The sequence below is a fragment of the Cimex lectularius genome, unplaced genomic scaffold (assembly GCF_000648675.2).
Source record: "Cimex lectularius strain Harlan isolate CLEC.00 unplaced genomic scaffold, Clec_2.1 scaffold98, whole genome shotgun sequence".
Classification (NCBI taxonomy): Eukaryota; Metazoa; Arthropoda; class Insecta; order Hemiptera; family Cimicidae; genus Cimex; species Cimex lectularius.
In genome coordinates, this window is record NW_019392897.1 from 1,350,300 (window position 1) to 1,367,633 (window position 17,334).

A 17,334-nucleotide genomic window follows, 5' to 3' on the forward strand; every position below is an offset into this window, starting at 1 on the left:
TTACTTAACTTCATGTATTTCTACCAGAGCGTACTTATTTGCTATTACATAAAAAATATATAAATAAATTACCAAAGAAATGTTTAATAATATTTATTTCATTTTTGCACAAAAGACTTATTTTTAATAATATTCTCATGTAGTAACACCTAAAAGATGTTAACTTGTCTTAAAATCTGAGTTCAAAATTGTGTGAAAATCTCGAGATCAAAATAGAAAATGAAAGACAAACAATACGAAATTACGGTAATTAATGTACAGATGTTTTCAGAAAGCGCCTGCTTACATGTCGATAGGCTAACATGCAATACACATCTGTTCGCTGTTTAAGCGTACTGAAGTATTCACGGCGTTTTTTCTTTCTTTTTTTTACTGTAAATTTTATAAAAACATTAAGACGCTTTTTTAGAATGTATCATCTGAGAAAGAGAGGGAGAGAAAGAGAGTGTGTTTTGTGTGTGTGCTGTGAGAAAGAGAGAAAGAGAGAGAGAGCATGCGAGAGAGGGAAAAGATGAGAGAGTCTGTGTGAATTTAGAATGAAATTATGCATAAAGCGTTCGATTTATAGTTACAAAAAATTCACACAAAAGAAACCCACAAAACTGATTCAGAGTAAAGAACGATATTGATTGATTTGTCGTTTTAATTAATCACACAATATTAGGTCTCAAAATAGTGCAAGTGATATACAGATTAAGAGAGAGAAAGAAAGAGAGAGAGTGAGAGAGGATACGAGAGAGAAATTAAAGAGCTATGAAGAGAGATAGTAAGAGTACACAACTTACTCAGCAAGGTGAGAGAGATAGAGAGAGAGAGTAAAAGTTGGGTTTTTGTAGTCGTTTTCCCAACATTTAAATTGTAAGATGTTATATATTCTTTATTTATTTAAGTCCAGAGGTAAAGTATTATTTCTGGACTCCTGTTTATAACTTGTAAATATGTATACACATGTATATGGACAGTAAATAAGTAATTTTGAACCTTTAAAGAGAGAGTGAGATGGCAACGGAGAGATAGAGTGAGAGAGAGAGGGAACGATTCATTCCATAAAATGCAGTATTTAAAAATGTTATCGAGACAGCGTGATACGTAATTAAGTGTTACTATCTAATTACACAATTATTATGGGTTTTTTATAGAAAGTTTTAAGTAGTTTTAAAAGTATTTACGAACCGGCAAACCGAAACACTCGGGATGCAATGCTTAGTCGTCATGATATTTTCCAGGGCTCGATAAATTGAATGCCAGCCTCGAAATGGGCGTTTTATCAGAAGATAAAATGTTTCGAAAACACGCCAGAACAGTCAGTAATACGATTGCCGTTTAGCAGTCGCTCCAATGTAAATTTTACCATCTTCGGCAACATGTTCTCCCTGATCATAGGATTTGGATTTATAGTGTCATACGTGAGCTGTGAGCACGATTACGGCCCTTATTCCTACCAGTAAGACTTTTAAACATTTACATTCAAAATCGAAGACAATGTATTTTTTTTTTGGAGAGCATGTATGAATGTATTTATGTAGTTTACTTCACTACATTAGAACTGTCCTTTATTGATATTAATCATACAAAAAATTGAGCGATGTTAAAAACAATCTGATTAATAAATAAAATCGAAATATATGTCTAATTTATGTTACTTTTTAAAAATTTTAAATTTATTACAATCAGCACCTTATTTAGATTTCGTAATGAGTTTCTCAATATTTACAAATGGCACAGATCATGTGTCGTGAGTAGAGTTACAACTACTACAATTAATTAAGGTTTTTAGTTGAGATAAAAAAGTCAATGGCACGAGCGGGATTCGAACCCACGATCTTCGGCTAGATACGCCGCTGCTCTACCACTTGAGCTATCGTGATCTCGATCCACTCGGACACTAACTTCCCATCTCAAGCCCACCTTTTGAAGTTGAAGCACTCAAGTGGTAGAGTAGCGGCGTATCCAGCCGAAGGTCGTGGGTTCGAATCCCGCTCGTGCCATTAACTTTTTTATCTCAACTAAAAACCTTAATTAATTGTAATATATTAATTGGTCAAGCGGACCACGAAATTAGTGAATTAAATGAAATAAAAATGAAGTATACTTCATTAAAGCTCTCCGTGGCCATTTCATTTGTCGCCGAGAATCCAATCCGATTACACATTTGAAAAATGGCAAAAAGGAGGGAAAATTCTTAATTAATTGTAATATATTAATTGGTCAAGCGGATCGCGAAATTAGTGAATTTAGTTACAACTATTCTTCTCCCAACTAAAAGCGAGGCCATCTCGTTTCCAGTCGTCTGGTGGGTTTATACGATTAGTTTATAATGGATAAGGATTGAGCAAATCGATTGGGGTGAGCGGAGATTTATTGTGGAAAGTGGAAAATTTGTTGAGTTCATGGTGAAGTGCGATATTCGAGACGTAGTTAGAAGCATCGTTTTGAGGATTTTTTATTTAAAGGACTGTATCTTTGTATGTTCGAAGGTTAGCGGTTTTAGTATTGTCTCCACAGTTTTAGACCGTCCGACCAAGATTGGTTTTAGTATTGTCTTATAGATTGTCAGTTTGGTTTTTGTTGAAACGTTAGATTTGCATGCCAGTCGACTATAGAATAGACCGAAACGTTTGTTTAACTGTCATTTTAGTCCTGAGTTTTGCTTCTAAGTTAGTCTTGAGTATAGATGGAACCCAAGGTAGCGGACAGTCGTTTTGGGATGGGATTACTATTGAGTAATATTGTATGAGAGGCTTTGCTTCGAAGAATGAATCCTTTTGGTGCTTTTGCTTTCATTAAGCTCTGTACGCCAGTGTTTGATCCATTTGGCTGTTTGCAGGGCAAAAAAAATATCGAAATGTTAGACGTATCCCACCTAATTGAAGGGTGCAACTCCTTGGCTCGATATAAAGATCGTGTAGGAATGCCACCTCAGATCCGCGGTTGAGCACTGGAGGGGGTTTCTGTGTCCCCTGATGCAATATTTGGCGGAAACAGGGTTGTTTTAATATAATAATGCTAGATTTGTGTACCTAATGTGTGTTGAGAGTGAATGAATTTATTTCCGTGAATGTGCAGAGTAAGAGGGCTGATGGCAGAATATTGAGTACTTATCGACGGTCATTCAGTTTAGTTATACAATAGGTATAAAGGGTGATGGAGGAATGTCGAGTACTCCACACGAGAGTGAATGGTATGTAAATATGAAAGGATCTATTTAAGAATGAGAGTCCTAGTGTGTTCTAGGATCTGCATGCATTGGGTGCTGAATTGACCTAGCTGTTGAAACCACCCAGAACCCAACCCAGGTCCCATACCGTACTGCCAAACGATAAAACTGTTGTATTCAATCTAAAATGTAATATATAAAAGTTATATACGAGTATAAACATTGTGTTAAATAAATAATATGATGACAATGCTAGGATGCAGGAGTTGCTCCTAGAATTGTCATCAGCACTCTCTCCCACTCTAGAAATTTCATAAGGATTTTCATTTTAATAAACGTTAGTCTTAAGCCAGATTTCCCGAAAGCATATCGACGAGATTTGATTTAGATTCATAAAGTTCTGAATGTATATCAGTAACTTATTTGTAATTTCTTTGAATAAAAGTTTTTAAAAACACGTTCGTCCAAAGAAATTATTTAACTTAAATATATATATAATTTATCTATTTTAGGCCAATGATTTTAACAGACGATGGGCATCTGACGATAAGCAGTGGCTATAATGGTAACATCTCGCTTGTAACACAAGGCGAAGGTGTTATATACTTTAACGACAACGATTTACTAGATATAATTGCACTTGTAAGCAAATTACAATAAAATTAACAATTTTCTACGAACATTGTACAAATATGGCTCGTGATATAGGTGAAAAATGCTACGTTGCACAATTCGTTTGGTAAAATACGTAGTTGGATGGACGTTTTGAAAGGAATGAACCGAGATATTCAGTCTAACAAGAAAAATTTGTTATCTCTTTCCAAATTATTTGGGATCAAAGAAAATGGAACATACAAACCATACATTAAATCATCGGTGGGTAATTTAAACTTTTTGTACTTATACGATGAAAAAAAGAAATTGTAATTTTAAAATGTTCAGTCAAGTATTACTTCGCTATAACCGGAGTTTAGTTTTAGTGCTTGTACAAATCCTTTTTATTTCAGGCGCTGCAAAAACTGGGACTTTCTTGGGCTCGGATTAAATACAAGGTGAATTGCTTAATTTCTTTATAAGTATAAAACTTACTGTAAATGATCAATTTATAACATTTATCATTACGTTTTGAGGGACTATCGTTAAAAGTTAAAAATATGGCGCGGTCAATGCAAAGAAACAATTGCCTGAGAAACCAATGCAAACACGGTGCAACCTGCTTCAGCATTTACAGAAAAGTGCAATGCATCTGTCCAACAAACTGGAAGGTACAAATCATACTTGCAATAATAAACAAGAGCAAAAAAAACTACGTTTTAGAAATATATTTGAATAAGTTTACGTAAAATAGTGCAGTAAACTCGTTACATTTTAACTGCTAAATTAACCTTGCACATGTCGAAATTCAAATAAAAAGGTCAAATGAGCTGCATGTTGGTTTATATTTGTGGAATTTAAGAACTGCCTATAGAATAGTGTAATTGTTGAAAATATCTCAGGGAAAATTTTGCGATGTGGACGTTGACGAATGCGCAGTGTTCAACGGAACAGACCTCGGCTGTCAAAACGGGGCGACTTGTGTAAATACGGCAGGTTCGTACAAATGCAACTGTGTAGATGGCTGGTACGGTCTACACTGTACTACAAAAGAGAACGACTGCGCGAAAGCGAAATCTGAAGAGTTGTGTGGTCACGGGATATGCGTTCAGGATGGACATGGACCCTCGTGTATTTGCGACCAGGTAAATGGGTGGAATTTAAGCATCTTCGTTCAGTGGAGTACAAAAACGACAAAAAAATTCGTTAGGGTTGGACAGTGCCTTCCAGCGCAATCGGTGATGGCAAGAAACTTCTGAGCTGCACGGAAGATGTCAACGAATGCAATGCAACGGTTCTACCCTGCTCTCATGATCCATTGGTACCTTGTATAAACACTCCTGGAAGTTTTGAATGCGGATCATGCCCACCAGGTAACACACCTAATTGCTTTTCATTGTAAATTCATGCAAACAACGTTAATTAATCTTTTTATGTAAGGTTTTGGTTGAAATGTAAAAGCTAGTGCCATGAGCGGGATCCAGTGGCATTAGCTTATTCAGTTCAACCAAAACCTTGCATAAAAAGATTAATTAATTGAAAGAAGTAATTTGGTCAATAGATCACTAAATATAATGGGTTGTTTTATAGGTTACATCGGTAACGGACGTCAGTGCGCTGACGTCGATGAATGCCAAACTGACAACGGAGGGTGCAGCACGAATCCTTTCGTCCAGTGTATCAATACAAGAGTGAGTCAGTTAACCATTACGATGAATGTCATTTCAATCATAAATATTTCAGGGTAATAGTATCTGTTTGACGTGTCCTCCTGGTTATTCCGGAGATGGAAAATCTTGCGAATTTACTAACAATTACTGTGCGAACGACAACGGAGGGTGTCACCGCCTCGCGAATTGTAGTTTTAATGCAGGTAGTTAAAAAGATTAATTTCACTCGTGTATTCATAAATCACCTCAAAACCGAAATAATTACGTGCCACAGGACTAAACATGGTTACTTGTCATTGCCCGAGTGGGTATGTCGGAACGGGTTTGGGGACGAATGGTTGTATCGAAGACAGTTCTGCAGTGGACGGCTGCAGCTCGATGCCTTGTATGAACAACGGGCGTTGCAGCCCATTAGACGGTGGAAATCACACGTGCTTTTGCACCCCGTACTTTTTCGGTAATGAACTGTAACTTTTGACAGTGAATCGGTCTAATCTATTCGTGTTTTGTTCTAAGGCGAAAACTGTGAAAAAGCGCACACTTCGTGCACGACAAATCCATGCCAAAATGGAGGAACATGCGTAGCTACAACTTATTTCCTAAGAGATTTTTGGTGTCGATGTACTCCGGGATATTCAGGGGTACTGTGCGACAAGAGAGACACTGGTGAACAAGCATAAATTATACGATATTCTAAAGTTAGTTCAGGGGTTTTAACCTATCCGACAATTACAGAATGTATTGGACATTTTACTGCGCCTGTTGGTAATTTAACTTGGAGGCCGTCATTTCACGATAGAGACTCAAAGTGGACTTATAAATCTTGCAGTTGGACGATCCAAACTGGAGAATTCCAAGCGTTAAAAGTTATATTTACAGAATTCTCTTTCCCCAGTTCTACACCACCTTGTACGGACTCTTCATCCCAGGCTCTACGACTCAAGGTAACAATCATTCCCTAAAGAATTAACCTATTATACGATACTATATTCGTAGAATTATTGCAGGTTTACGATGGGCTATCAAGAGATTCCAACTTAATCGGTGTCTATTGTGGAAACACTGAACCTCCAAAATTAATCATTTCTTCCCGAAACTCTTTAAGGTTTGATGTCGAAGGTCATCTTCCCTCGTCAGCTTCTCTAAACTTAAATTGGATGTCCATAGAGCGAAGTAATTTGAACATATTGTATGTGAGTTGCGTTTGAAACTAAGATTTTTTATCGTTTTGCAGAATGCGGTTATGACGTACAGGTTAAGGGACGCGGTAACATCATTTCACCCAAATTCCCGGGATACTATCCGAAAAATTCCCAGTGCGAATGGTCTTTATCCGCTCCGCCTGGTAAAAGATTAAAATTAGTTTTTCATCTCTTAGACATCGGAAAAGACGTCAAATGTGGTGACTCTTATGTAGCAGTACGTAAACGCAATCAGAAAGCTTAGTGTTTACATTAAACCGACATTATATTTTAGATATCTGTTGATGAATTTGAAAGCATGTATAAGTTTTGTGGTACTTCAACGCCTGAAGATATGGTCACCCCGGCAAATTCTGCCGAAATCGTGTTCAGGTCAGACAACACTAGTGTGGGCAAGGGTTTCAAGTTGGAGTACAGTGAAATTGAAGGATATCCTGGCTGCGGTGGTATATTGACAGATCGTTCCGGCAGTATATCCCTTCCAGGTTTACAACCATCTTTCGAGTTCATTTTACAGTGCGAATGGAAAATTCAAGTGCCGCCGTATGAAAAGATCAAGATACAATTCAATGATCTAAAGCTCGTTCTGACTTGCCTCTTCGAAGAAATAAAGGTAGTTGTCATCTCTCGCAGTATTTACATGATTATAATGGACATATTAAGAGTGTTCGCTTCTGTTCTACAGATATATGACGGCCCGAGTAAAAAATCAAAACTTATCGATCGAGTGTGTGAAAATGAAGTCCCTCCACCTTTCATGTCCACGTCCAACATACTCACAGTAGTTTACACCTTCGAGAATCTTCATTTTAACAAAACCGGCTTATTTCAAATTTCATACACCACGGGTAATGTTTATGCAGAAATGTCACGATAACAAGATTTTTACGTGTTGTTGTGTTTTAATAGTATGCGAAAAGACTTTAACGGAAGAATCTGGAGTCATTCAGTCACCAAACTATCCAAAACCATACCCGTCGGATATTAACTGCGTCTACAGCATTTCACGTCCGGCAATGACGTCCATAATTCTTTCGATTATAGACGTAGACATGCAGCTCAATGAAGCTTGCGATTTAGAGTCACTGACGGTAAAATGGTTAGCTGTCAAAGAGTTTACATTTTAAAAAAATCTGTTTTCAGATTTACGACGGAAATTCGGTCGAATTCCCAGTCCTTGGAAAATTTTGCGGAAATAGGAGTACAGAAACGTTGACGTCAACGTACAACATGATTTATCTCAAATTCTCAACCAATAACGATTTTTCTCGTGGAAGAGGATTTTACATCAATTATACGACGGTTCAAACTAGTATGTATTTTAAATCAACTTGACTGTACTGCAGTTAGAACGCCAATACAAAAACTTGAGATATCTAAATCATAAATAATCTTTACTTTCTAGATTGTGGTGGTATATTTTCCAAATCGGTAGGATATATCAACAATGACAATTTCCTTAATGTGAAAGAATGCACCTGGTTCATAATAGCAAAGCCTGGTCATGTTATTCACCTGGATTGGCAGGATTATTTGCTACAGAGAACGGATTGTTCGAAACGATATTTAATTTTATATACCAATGTAACTCAAGTGACAAATAATCCTCAATTGGGGGAAAAGTAATACATCCAATTTTTAAATTAATTTTAACAAGAACTTTCTTTTTACTACAATTTGAACTGAATTATTATTTATTTTTTTAATTTAGATATTGCAGACACTCTCCTCCTTCGCTCACGTCCACATCAAATACGATAATTATCAAAACATATTCGTTGGGATCAGATATTTTTAAGTTCAAACTTCTCTACTCAATAGAAAAGGACACAAGTAATGCAATTCCATTTAAAACAATTGTGATCAATCAATAATTTTATTTGATTGTTTTAATAAAACTTTGGTTTTCAGCTTGCGTTAGACGTCTTTCGGCTACGACAGGTACGATCACAAGTCCAAATTACCCTAAGACATATCCTCCCTTTTTAAACTGCGAGTGGAAAATCACTGTGAAGAGCGGAAAACAAATCAGACTAATCATAAAAGAATTTTATCTTGACGACAGCTTCAATTGCGAAGAAGATTACTTAGAAATTAGGTTTTTATCGTAATTGTAATTGGTTTAATAAATCTTACAGTTTAATGGGAATTTTCTATTCTAGGAACGGTGAAACTGCAACGTCTCCTTTAATCGGTCGTTTCTGCAAAATGATACCAAAGGAAATGACTTCACACTACAATCAGCTATACTTGAAGTTCGTGACAAATTACATAAGTTATTCTAAGGGCTTCGTGATTTCGTGGGATGGAGCTTCCAACGGTACGGCTTTTCGATTAAATAGGGTGTCTGTTGAAAGATGACCACCCATCCCCAGTACATTAATTTTGGTCAGATTTTGATCAATCTTTTTTTTTTCATATTCGTTATGAAGACTAGTCTTTGATGTTTCATCAGTTTCAGAAATATGGTTTTGGTTCATTTTTTTACCGATAGTCGATAAGGGATTATTTCGTCGGCAGATTACAATAAACATCACCCCAGTTACATGTTTAGTGAAAAAACGGCAATTTTCTACAAAAACATTTCTTGAATTTCGATAAAAGAAACAGACTATCAGTAAATTATCGGATTATTTTCTTTCGCTTTCGACATATTTTTCGTACATTTTTTCCATTTCAATTTAATTAATTATTAATTTAATTCTATCGTAATATTCTGAATTGTAGGGATAGCTCTCTTCTTAAGTTCATCGATAAAGGAGGTTTGTAGATTACAGATTGTAAATGACCACAAAAGAAAAACTCTAGCGGTTAAGTAAGGGACTTCGGGGGCCACGGTACCGTGACAGGAGCTCCAATCCATCTTTCCTCACAATTCTGTTCAAGAAAATGTCGAATTGATCGGGCATTGTGAGGCATCTTGCAGGAGCCACAAGTTTCATTTTATAGCCAGGACTTCCACAAATCGAAGGTGGCTTTCACCGTCTAAAGTCCCTTCATAAAAATAGAGCCCAATTATTCGGTCGTTCATAATACCTATAAACTAAATTCACTACTTTCGTGGTCCGCTTGACCAATTAATACATGACAATTAATTAAGGTTTTTAGTTGAGATGAAAAAAAGTGAATGGCACGAGAGGGATTCGAACCCACGACCTTCGGCTGAGCTATCGTGACCTCGATCCACTCGGACATCAACTCCCCACCTTATTAGTTTTCCCTCCTTTTGCCATTTTTCCCCCATTAGGTGGGGTTGAGATGGGGAGTTGATGTCCGAGTGGATCGAGGTCACGATAGCTCAAGTGGTAGAGCAGCGGCGTATCTAGCCGAAGGTCGTGGGTTCGAATCCCTCTCGTGCCATTCACTTTTTTTCATCTCAACAAAAAACCTTAATTAATTGACATACCTATAAACATTGATTCCCAGACAGACTGAAAATTTATTTCTCGACCCCTATCTGTTTTATCTTAAAACCAAACTTTGAAAAAACACTTCATGGCTCATTTGGCCAAATGATACATTTTAAAAATCTGGGATTGCCTTCGTCTTTTTTTTTCATTTATGAGGTTATTTCAACTACGAGGTTATTGTGTGCCCATTTGTAAGTATGCTGTGTTGGAATGCAGGCCCGCTGGATTCGAACCCGGGACCTTTACCTTACGGTTGCGACCACCGACGCCCCTCTGAATGCGTTTTATTTTATAAGGAGATAATTTTGTTTTCCTTTAAAATACAGGTTGTTGTAGCTTTAGACATCCTATCGGATGTAAATGTTAATACCTAGTAAAACCGTCATTTCGCCAACTTCTATAAAAATTAAATTATTATACCCAGGCCTACGCAAAAAATTCTTAAAAATGATATAGTTTTGAAATCAGAAATAAAAAATGGAGGGAATCATTTAAAAAAGTTACGTATTATGGCGTTTTTTTACGTCAGAAAACAATAAACGAAAAAGTTATATCTGGTACCGATGAAACATGTAAAAACTAGACTTCATAACGAAAATATTTAAAAAAAAGATTATCGGACCAAAATTAAGGAGTCTGGGGGGGACATCTTTTATTTATTAATTCTGTTTTAGCCTTTAATGGCATATAGAGAGAAAATTGAATTCTTATAGTAACGTATATATATTATGTATATATATATATATATATATATATATATACAGGGTGTATATACATATACAAACTTTGCCAGTTCTACATTCAAAATGGAACCAAAAAGTCCTAATTAACTATCGTCCGAATCTCAACAGTTTTGGAGTTATTCCCATTTTCTGATTTTTTAATATTTCACGACCTTGCATCAAATAAACAATAACTCCAAAACTAAAAGGTTTTGGCCAAATCCGTCGAGACCATTGAAAAGTACGTTAAATTTCCAATTAGATGTGATCCATACTAAACTCGTAAAATTTTGAGAAATAAGCGTTTAGTAGCGAGAACTTTGATAAATATATTTTTTTTCAAATTTGAAAAACATACTATAGTGATTCTAAACTTCTATTTCCAAACCTAGAGACTAGCAAATTTCCGAAAACGTACATCATTTAATATCCTTTTTTGTGGTGTAATTCCTTTTTTAATTACCTTTTTCAAAGATGAAGAAATTGACGAAGGAAAAGGAAAAACCGTGATTGAAGGATTGGTAAGGGGGAAAGATTAATAATAATAAAAAATAAAAACTTAAGGAAATTTTGAATGAATTTATTAAACTTTTTTTTAAATTTTGGTTCGAAATGCTCTCCACCCTCCGCAATGTATTTTCCACGCGATGCCGTTTCATTAAACCCGCAAAACCCGTACATAAGATGTATGTATATCAGTTGTATAATGTATTCTTCATTAGAAAAAATAGCCATAGTGTTAATAAGACATCACATAGATAACCAAAAACGTTTGGAATCTTAAAACTTTTTTATTCAGGAGAATACAATAATCCTTTAATCAAAGTTGCAGTCGTGTGTAAATCAGCAAAACACTTGCTCTAATTCGGTTTTGGGTCCAAATTAAAAAAAAAGTTTAATAATTTCATTCAAAATTTCCTTAAGTATTTCTTTTTAATTTTCCACCTTACCAATCCTTCAACCACGGTTTTTTTCTTTTCCTTGATTAAGTTCTTCATCTTTGAAAAAGTAATTAAAAAAGCAATTCCACCACCAAAAAGGATATTAAATGGAGTACGATTTCTGAAATTTGCTGCTCTCTAGGTTTGGAAATAGTTGTTTAGAATCACCATAGTAAGTTTTTCAACTTTGAAAAAAAAAATTTTTGTTCCGTTTTAAATGTAGAATCTACTGGCAAAGCTTGTAACAAGAGTATCCGAACACCCTGTACAATCTTAGTAATTTTCAATAATACAAATATTTTATTACAATAAACATTTCTATATTGTGAAAATAGCAGTTTTATAATAATTACAGTATTGACAATAATGGCTACATTTATAAGCACAATGATAACCAAACTACCAATTGACGCGATGATATCAAAAGAAGTATAAGTAATCATTTAAATAATAATAATTAATAATAATATTTAATTGTTGACGTAAATTTAGTGGAATGAACTAAAATAATGAATAATCGCACTGACTAATGGTAATGGAAATACACAAAAAAATTACAATATTAATATTTCATGACGATTTAAGTGGCAAGTAAACATAACTAAATGTATAAATTAGTGTAATGTAATTTTTATAAAATAAAGTATTATATGTACACTCTTTACACGTATATAATTGTATGTTAAAGTGTATTGATATTTACAAAGAAGATGGCTGGCTTGCAATCGATAACTTAATACTGTACTTTACAAATTTATTAGTTTTCCAGGAGAGTTTTTTGTATCTTAAGTTAAGATCTTTAGAGCAATTTTAAAGATTCCGTTTAGCTGTTCAGAAGTCCGTATTTCTAATAAATCCGTGCACATTTGGGATTGCGGAGAGGTCGGGCTCAAGATGGGTCTTAAGGTGCTTAAACCTAAGGCATCAAGTCGGAAATTATTTAATGTGTTAAATTGATATTTTTTGACGCCCTGATTGCATATTTAGTTATATAAGTATGAAGATTTTAAGCAAATAATTTTTAAGAATTATAATTTATTATTCGGAGATCGTGAGATGCGGTCTGGTTGTGACGTAGGTTTTAGAAAAACATTTTCTTTATCGTGCCAACGTTTCGATCTTTATTGAGATCATCTTCAGGGATTTACAAACATTGTTTAAATTTAACAAATACATGTAGCATGTGGAAAAAAAGTTAATTTATTCAATGCAAAAAAATATTTTTTATATTCAAAGTATTTCTACTCACTCAAAGAGTTTGTTTTCTGCGAAATTGTGCCATTCTTGTGTGTCGTGTTGAGAATGCCAGTGAGATATTGCTTTATTAAATTCATTTGACATTTGAAAAATGGCAAAAATGAGGAAAAATTCAAAAGGTGGGGTTGAGATGGGAAGTTGGTGTCTGAGAGGATCGAGGTCACGATAGCTCAAGTGGTAGAGCAGCGGCGTGCTAGCCGAAGATCGTGGGTTCGAATCCCGCTCGTGCCATTGACTTTTTTATCTCAACTAAAAACCTTGTAGATGTAGATGTAATTTTTCAGGGTATGGTATACTGCGCCCTTTAAGAGCTATTGTATCCCCCGTTCTTTGCCTAAAGCACATCGGTGAGTCCTATTTCATCAAGAAACTTGATTAATAAGCCCGGTTTCAGTGGTTGAAGCTCTTCTAAGGTCACATTATACATCCCGAAACATTTCCTCCTGCGGGCTAATATAGCTTCGCAGTTTGTTTGTTAGTAAATGTGTTTCTTCTGCCTCCTTGCAGAATCTACATGTGCCATCTTGGATTGTTCCAATTTTACATGTACATACACAGCTTTAAGTGTCCATTTAATCTGCAGTGTCCTGTTAGAATTCGCAGTCTGTTCCTGCTTCCTTTGACACATTCTGTGATTTCTTTCTTACCAAAATTGGTTAGAAGATTCGTGGATTGTCTATGTCCAATGAGTGAATTCCATTGTTCCTTCATTTTCTTTTTGTCCTTCTGTCTGAGACATTCGTTAATAGTGTGGATTCCTATGCCACAGAAGGGTTCGGGTCCTATCAGCGGTGTGGCAGCCCCTTTCCTTGCAAGGTGTTCGCTTTCTCGTTGCCTTCTATTCCCATGTGTCCTGGGACCCAGCAGAGGCTGACTTTATTCTGCATACCTAATATGTTTAATTTGGTTTTGCAGTTCAGCACCATCCTTGAACTAATGATACTTGAGCTTAGTGCTTTGATGACTGCTTGGCTATCTGACATGACATTCTTGTTTTTGTACCCTTTACTTAGATTGAATTGGATACATCTTTCAACTGCATGAATCTCAGCTTGGAAGATACTGGTTTGTTTTCCCATGGGTTTTGAGTATTTGGTTCCGGGTCCAAATACTCCTGCCCCCGTACCTTCTTGTGTTCTAGACCCATCTGTGTACCAGAGGATGGTGCCATTTTTAAACTGCCACTAAAACCCTTAATTAATTGGAAGATATTGCTTTATGTTTATATACGTTGGATTTTGAAGGGGTGGGGAAGGAGGTCGGTATAGAAAGACATTTTTATATGAGGAGTCTGCTTCTTTGATGTGAAAGGAGCCGACGATGGGAAAAACGTTGGAATGGTTCGGCCACATTATCCTTTCAGGATTATATAGATGGGGATAGCTCCAAAGGAAAGCCAAATTATTCAAAAATTAGACTGTTGTGAAAAATGTTTGATATGTGGAATGTGATGATGTTTTATATTCAATTAATTAAGGTTTTGGTTGAGATAAAAAAACTTGTTTTATATGTTACACTATATGTTTTGTGTGATGTGATGTTATCTATATTGAATTTGATTAATGCGACTGCGGCGTAGCTGCGACTGAGTTTACATGTGTCTGTTCTGTAATTGATGCTGTGTTTATCTCTGTTGATGTTTCTATTTTTATTTCATTTCTAAAAAGTTACGTTTATGTTGGTTTTGTTCTGTGCGTAATATTTTTGGATTGTTGAAGTCGAAATTGAGTTGGTGTTCAAAATGGTGGGTAGCCGGTGATGTAGGATTTTGCTTGGGTTTTTTGCAATCATAAATATGTTGCTTTACTCTCTTATCCAGGTATTGGGGTGTAATACCGATGTAAGTTCCCGGACAATTTAAACAATTGATTTTGTAAATTACGTCAGATTTATTTGATACTGGTGTGGGATCTTTAATTTTGAAAAAAAAGTGTGTGAATTGTTTTATAGTTTTTGAATTTCCTCTTTCCTTACTTCCTTCTCCACCCCTTCATAAACATAAAACAGCAATATCTCACTGGCACTCTCAACACGACACACAAGAATAGCACAATTACGCAGAAAACAAACACTTCGAGTCAGTAGAAATACTTTGATTGAATATAAAAAATAATTTTTTGCATTGTATAAATTCACTTTTTTTCAACATCCTACATGTATTTGTTAAATTTAAACAACGTTTGTAAATCCCAGGCTCTGAAGATGATCTCGATAAAGATCGAAACGTTGGCACGATAAAGAAAATGTTTTTCTGAAACCTACATCACACCAGACCGCAACTCACGATTTCTGAATAATTATCGATTAACGGTCACTAATTACCAGACATTTATATTTTTAGGTTGTGGCGGAGTGATGGACGCTTTGTCTGGAAGTATCGTCTCACCGAATTATCCTTATTCGTATGGACACAATGCAGATTGTTATTGGAAGATCGTTGTGCCGGTCGGAAACAAAATCCAGTTGACCATTGTCGATATCGACCTAGAACCACGAGAAAATTGTTTAGACTTTCTGGAAATATTCGATGGGAAAAACAAATTTGCCAAATCCTTCGGTCGGTTTTGCACCAAAGCTCACCTTCAGACTTTCACGTCTACGAGCAATTTCTTGTTCTTGAAATTCTTCTCCGACCATTATTTACAAGGAAACGGCTTCCATGTCACCTATTCCACGGGTATATATCATAGAAATTTAAATTAACCAATATACCAAATTATATCACCCCATTCACAATCACACGACAAAATGTCAAATAACGCACACTGTCGGTAAAAAGTTAATTGTGTATTATATTTATTTCAGTTTGCAATACTGTACTAAAGGGACACAGAGGATCAATCGAATCTCCAGGTTTTCATTCACTTGGATATTTTTATGAATGCCAATGGATTATAGATGCCCCCTTAGGAAATCGAATCCAAATTGCTATCTCACATTTTACTATGAACAACTTCCTGCGAGGCGATAACTGTTCGGACAATTATCTACAGGTGAGAAGTATCCTCAACGCGTAAGAAAAAAACATAAAATTATATATTTTCAAATTCAGATACAAGAGAGGGACGAAAATGGGAAAATCACAACTTTGTTGGATAAACGTTGTAGGAGTGAAACAATTCCAGAAATTACATCGAACCAGACTCGAGTATTAATTAATTATAAAACTACACTTTTCACATCAGAAAACGGTTTTCGACTCGACTGGGAAGTTGTCGGTAAGTCCATCTACAATATTTAAAATTTTCCGGACTTGGAAGTCCCATGGTGTTTTTTTTCTTAGGCTGCGGAGGCGTCTTCAAGGACAAGATGGAGGGTGAATTTTCTTCACCTGGTTACCCAAATAAATACAACAATTCAATGGAATGTGAATGGCATATTTCAGTGCCCTTAAAAAACAATATTCAGTTGCAGATTTATGATATCCAATTAGAAACCACTTTCGATTGTGAAAATGATCATTTGACAGTAAGTGTACAATTAAATAATGTTTTGTAACATTTAATGTTAATACTCTATTAATTGTACACAGTTTTCGAAATGAAAAATTTGTGTCCCAGGCGGGATTCGAACCCACGACTTTCGGCTAATTACGCCACTGCTCTACCACTTGAGTTACCGTGACTTCGTTCGCCCATGCCACAAACTCATTTCGACTCCCCGTTTTATTCCAATCGTAAGCCAATCGCGGCTTCATATAAGTTAGTATTAACCTAGAATCACAGCTGTGGATCGTACACAGTCCCGCTAATGTAGTACAATCGATAATAAAATGTGTTTCTATATGAAGCCGCGATTTGCTTACAATTGGAATAAAACGGAGAGCCGAAATGAGAAGTTTGTGACAAGGGCGATTGAAGTCACGGTAACTCAAGTGGAAGAACAGTAGCGTAATTAGCCGAAAGTCGGGGGTTCGAATCCCGCCTGGGACACAAATTTTCATTTTGAAAAGATTGTGTATAATTAATTGAGTATTTATATAATTAAGTATAAGGTGATAAAATAATTAAAAAGTTAGTATTTAATGTTAATGTTTTATAAACTTTTTTTTGAAATCCACAGTAAATCAAACATTTCTAATTTTGAATACATGTTTTAACAAAAGTGTCTGAAAGTGTTTTGTTTTTAATGATTTTCTTTGATAGATTTATGGCGGGAAAGATGATTCAGCTCCGAAATTAGCGACGTTGTGTCACCCCGCACCTGGAAATACACCTTATCTTGTTACCACGACCGGCAATAATGCTTTTGTGAGATTCGTTAGTGATTTCTCAAAAACAGCCAAAGGCTTCCTAGCATCGTTTGCGGTTTTTCCTGATGGTACGTTTTCATCATATACTGGAGTTAATGATTTTTTAATACAAGAACGTATTGTTAATTC

General features: G+C 35.6%; 1 protein-coding gene across 1 annotated transcript in view; it reads left to right on the forward strand.

The window, feature by feature from the left end:
* Nucleotides 1-1,291: 1,291 nt before the first annotated feature.
* The window catches only part of LOC106664257 (cubilin-like), a 39,664-nt gene continuing 23,621 nt past the window's right edge, over nt 1,292-17,334 (forward strand). The window contains exons 1-27 of the mRNA XM_024229178.1: nt 1,292-1,444; nt 3,670-3,799; nt 3,866-4,033; nt 4,165-4,209; nt 4,288-4,422; nt 4,654-4,896; nt 4,962-5,124; nt 5,342-5,442; nt 5,495-5,624; nt 5,696-5,878; nt 5,938-6,087; nt 6,157-6,365; nt 6,429-6,594; nt 6,656-6,840; nt 6,898-7,236; nt 7,309-7,471; nt 7,533-7,714; nt 7,767-7,935; nt 8,029-8,245; nt 8,335-8,456; nt 8,535-8,721; nt 8,786-8,943; nt 15,295-15,630; nt 15,759-15,946; nt 16,006-16,171; nt 16,237-16,421; nt 17,099-17,273. Of these exons, the coding sequence (XP_024084946.1) occupies nt 1,365-1,444; nt 3,670-3,799; nt 3,866-4,033; nt 4,165-4,209; nt 4,288-4,422; nt 4,654-4,896; nt 4,962-5,124; nt 5,342-5,442; nt 5,495-5,624; nt 5,696-5,878; nt 5,938-6,087; nt 6,157-6,365; nt 6,429-6,594; nt 6,656-6,840; nt 6,898-7,236; nt 7,309-7,471; nt 7,533-7,714; nt 7,767-7,935; nt 8,029-8,245; nt 8,335-8,456; nt 8,535-8,721; nt 8,786-8,943; nt 15,295-15,630; nt 15,759-15,946; nt 16,006-16,171; nt 16,237-16,421; nt 17,099-17,273 (4,675 nt within the window). The 5' untranslated portion in view covers nt 1,292-1,364. The remainder of the gene's footprint in view (nt 1,445-3,669; nt 3,800-3,865; nt 4,034-4,164; nt 4,210-4,287; nt 4,423-4,653; nt 4,897-4,961; nt 5,125-5,341; nt 5,443-5,494; nt 5,625-5,695; nt 5,879-5,937; nt 6,088-6,156; nt 6,366-6,428; nt 6,595-6,655; nt 6,841-6,897; nt 7,237-7,308; nt 7,472-7,532; nt 7,715-7,766; nt 7,936-8,028; nt 8,246-8,334; nt 8,457-8,534; nt 8,722-8,785; nt 8,944-15,294; nt 15,631-15,758; nt 15,947-16,005; nt 16,172-16,236; nt 16,422-17,098; nt 17,274-17,334) is intronic.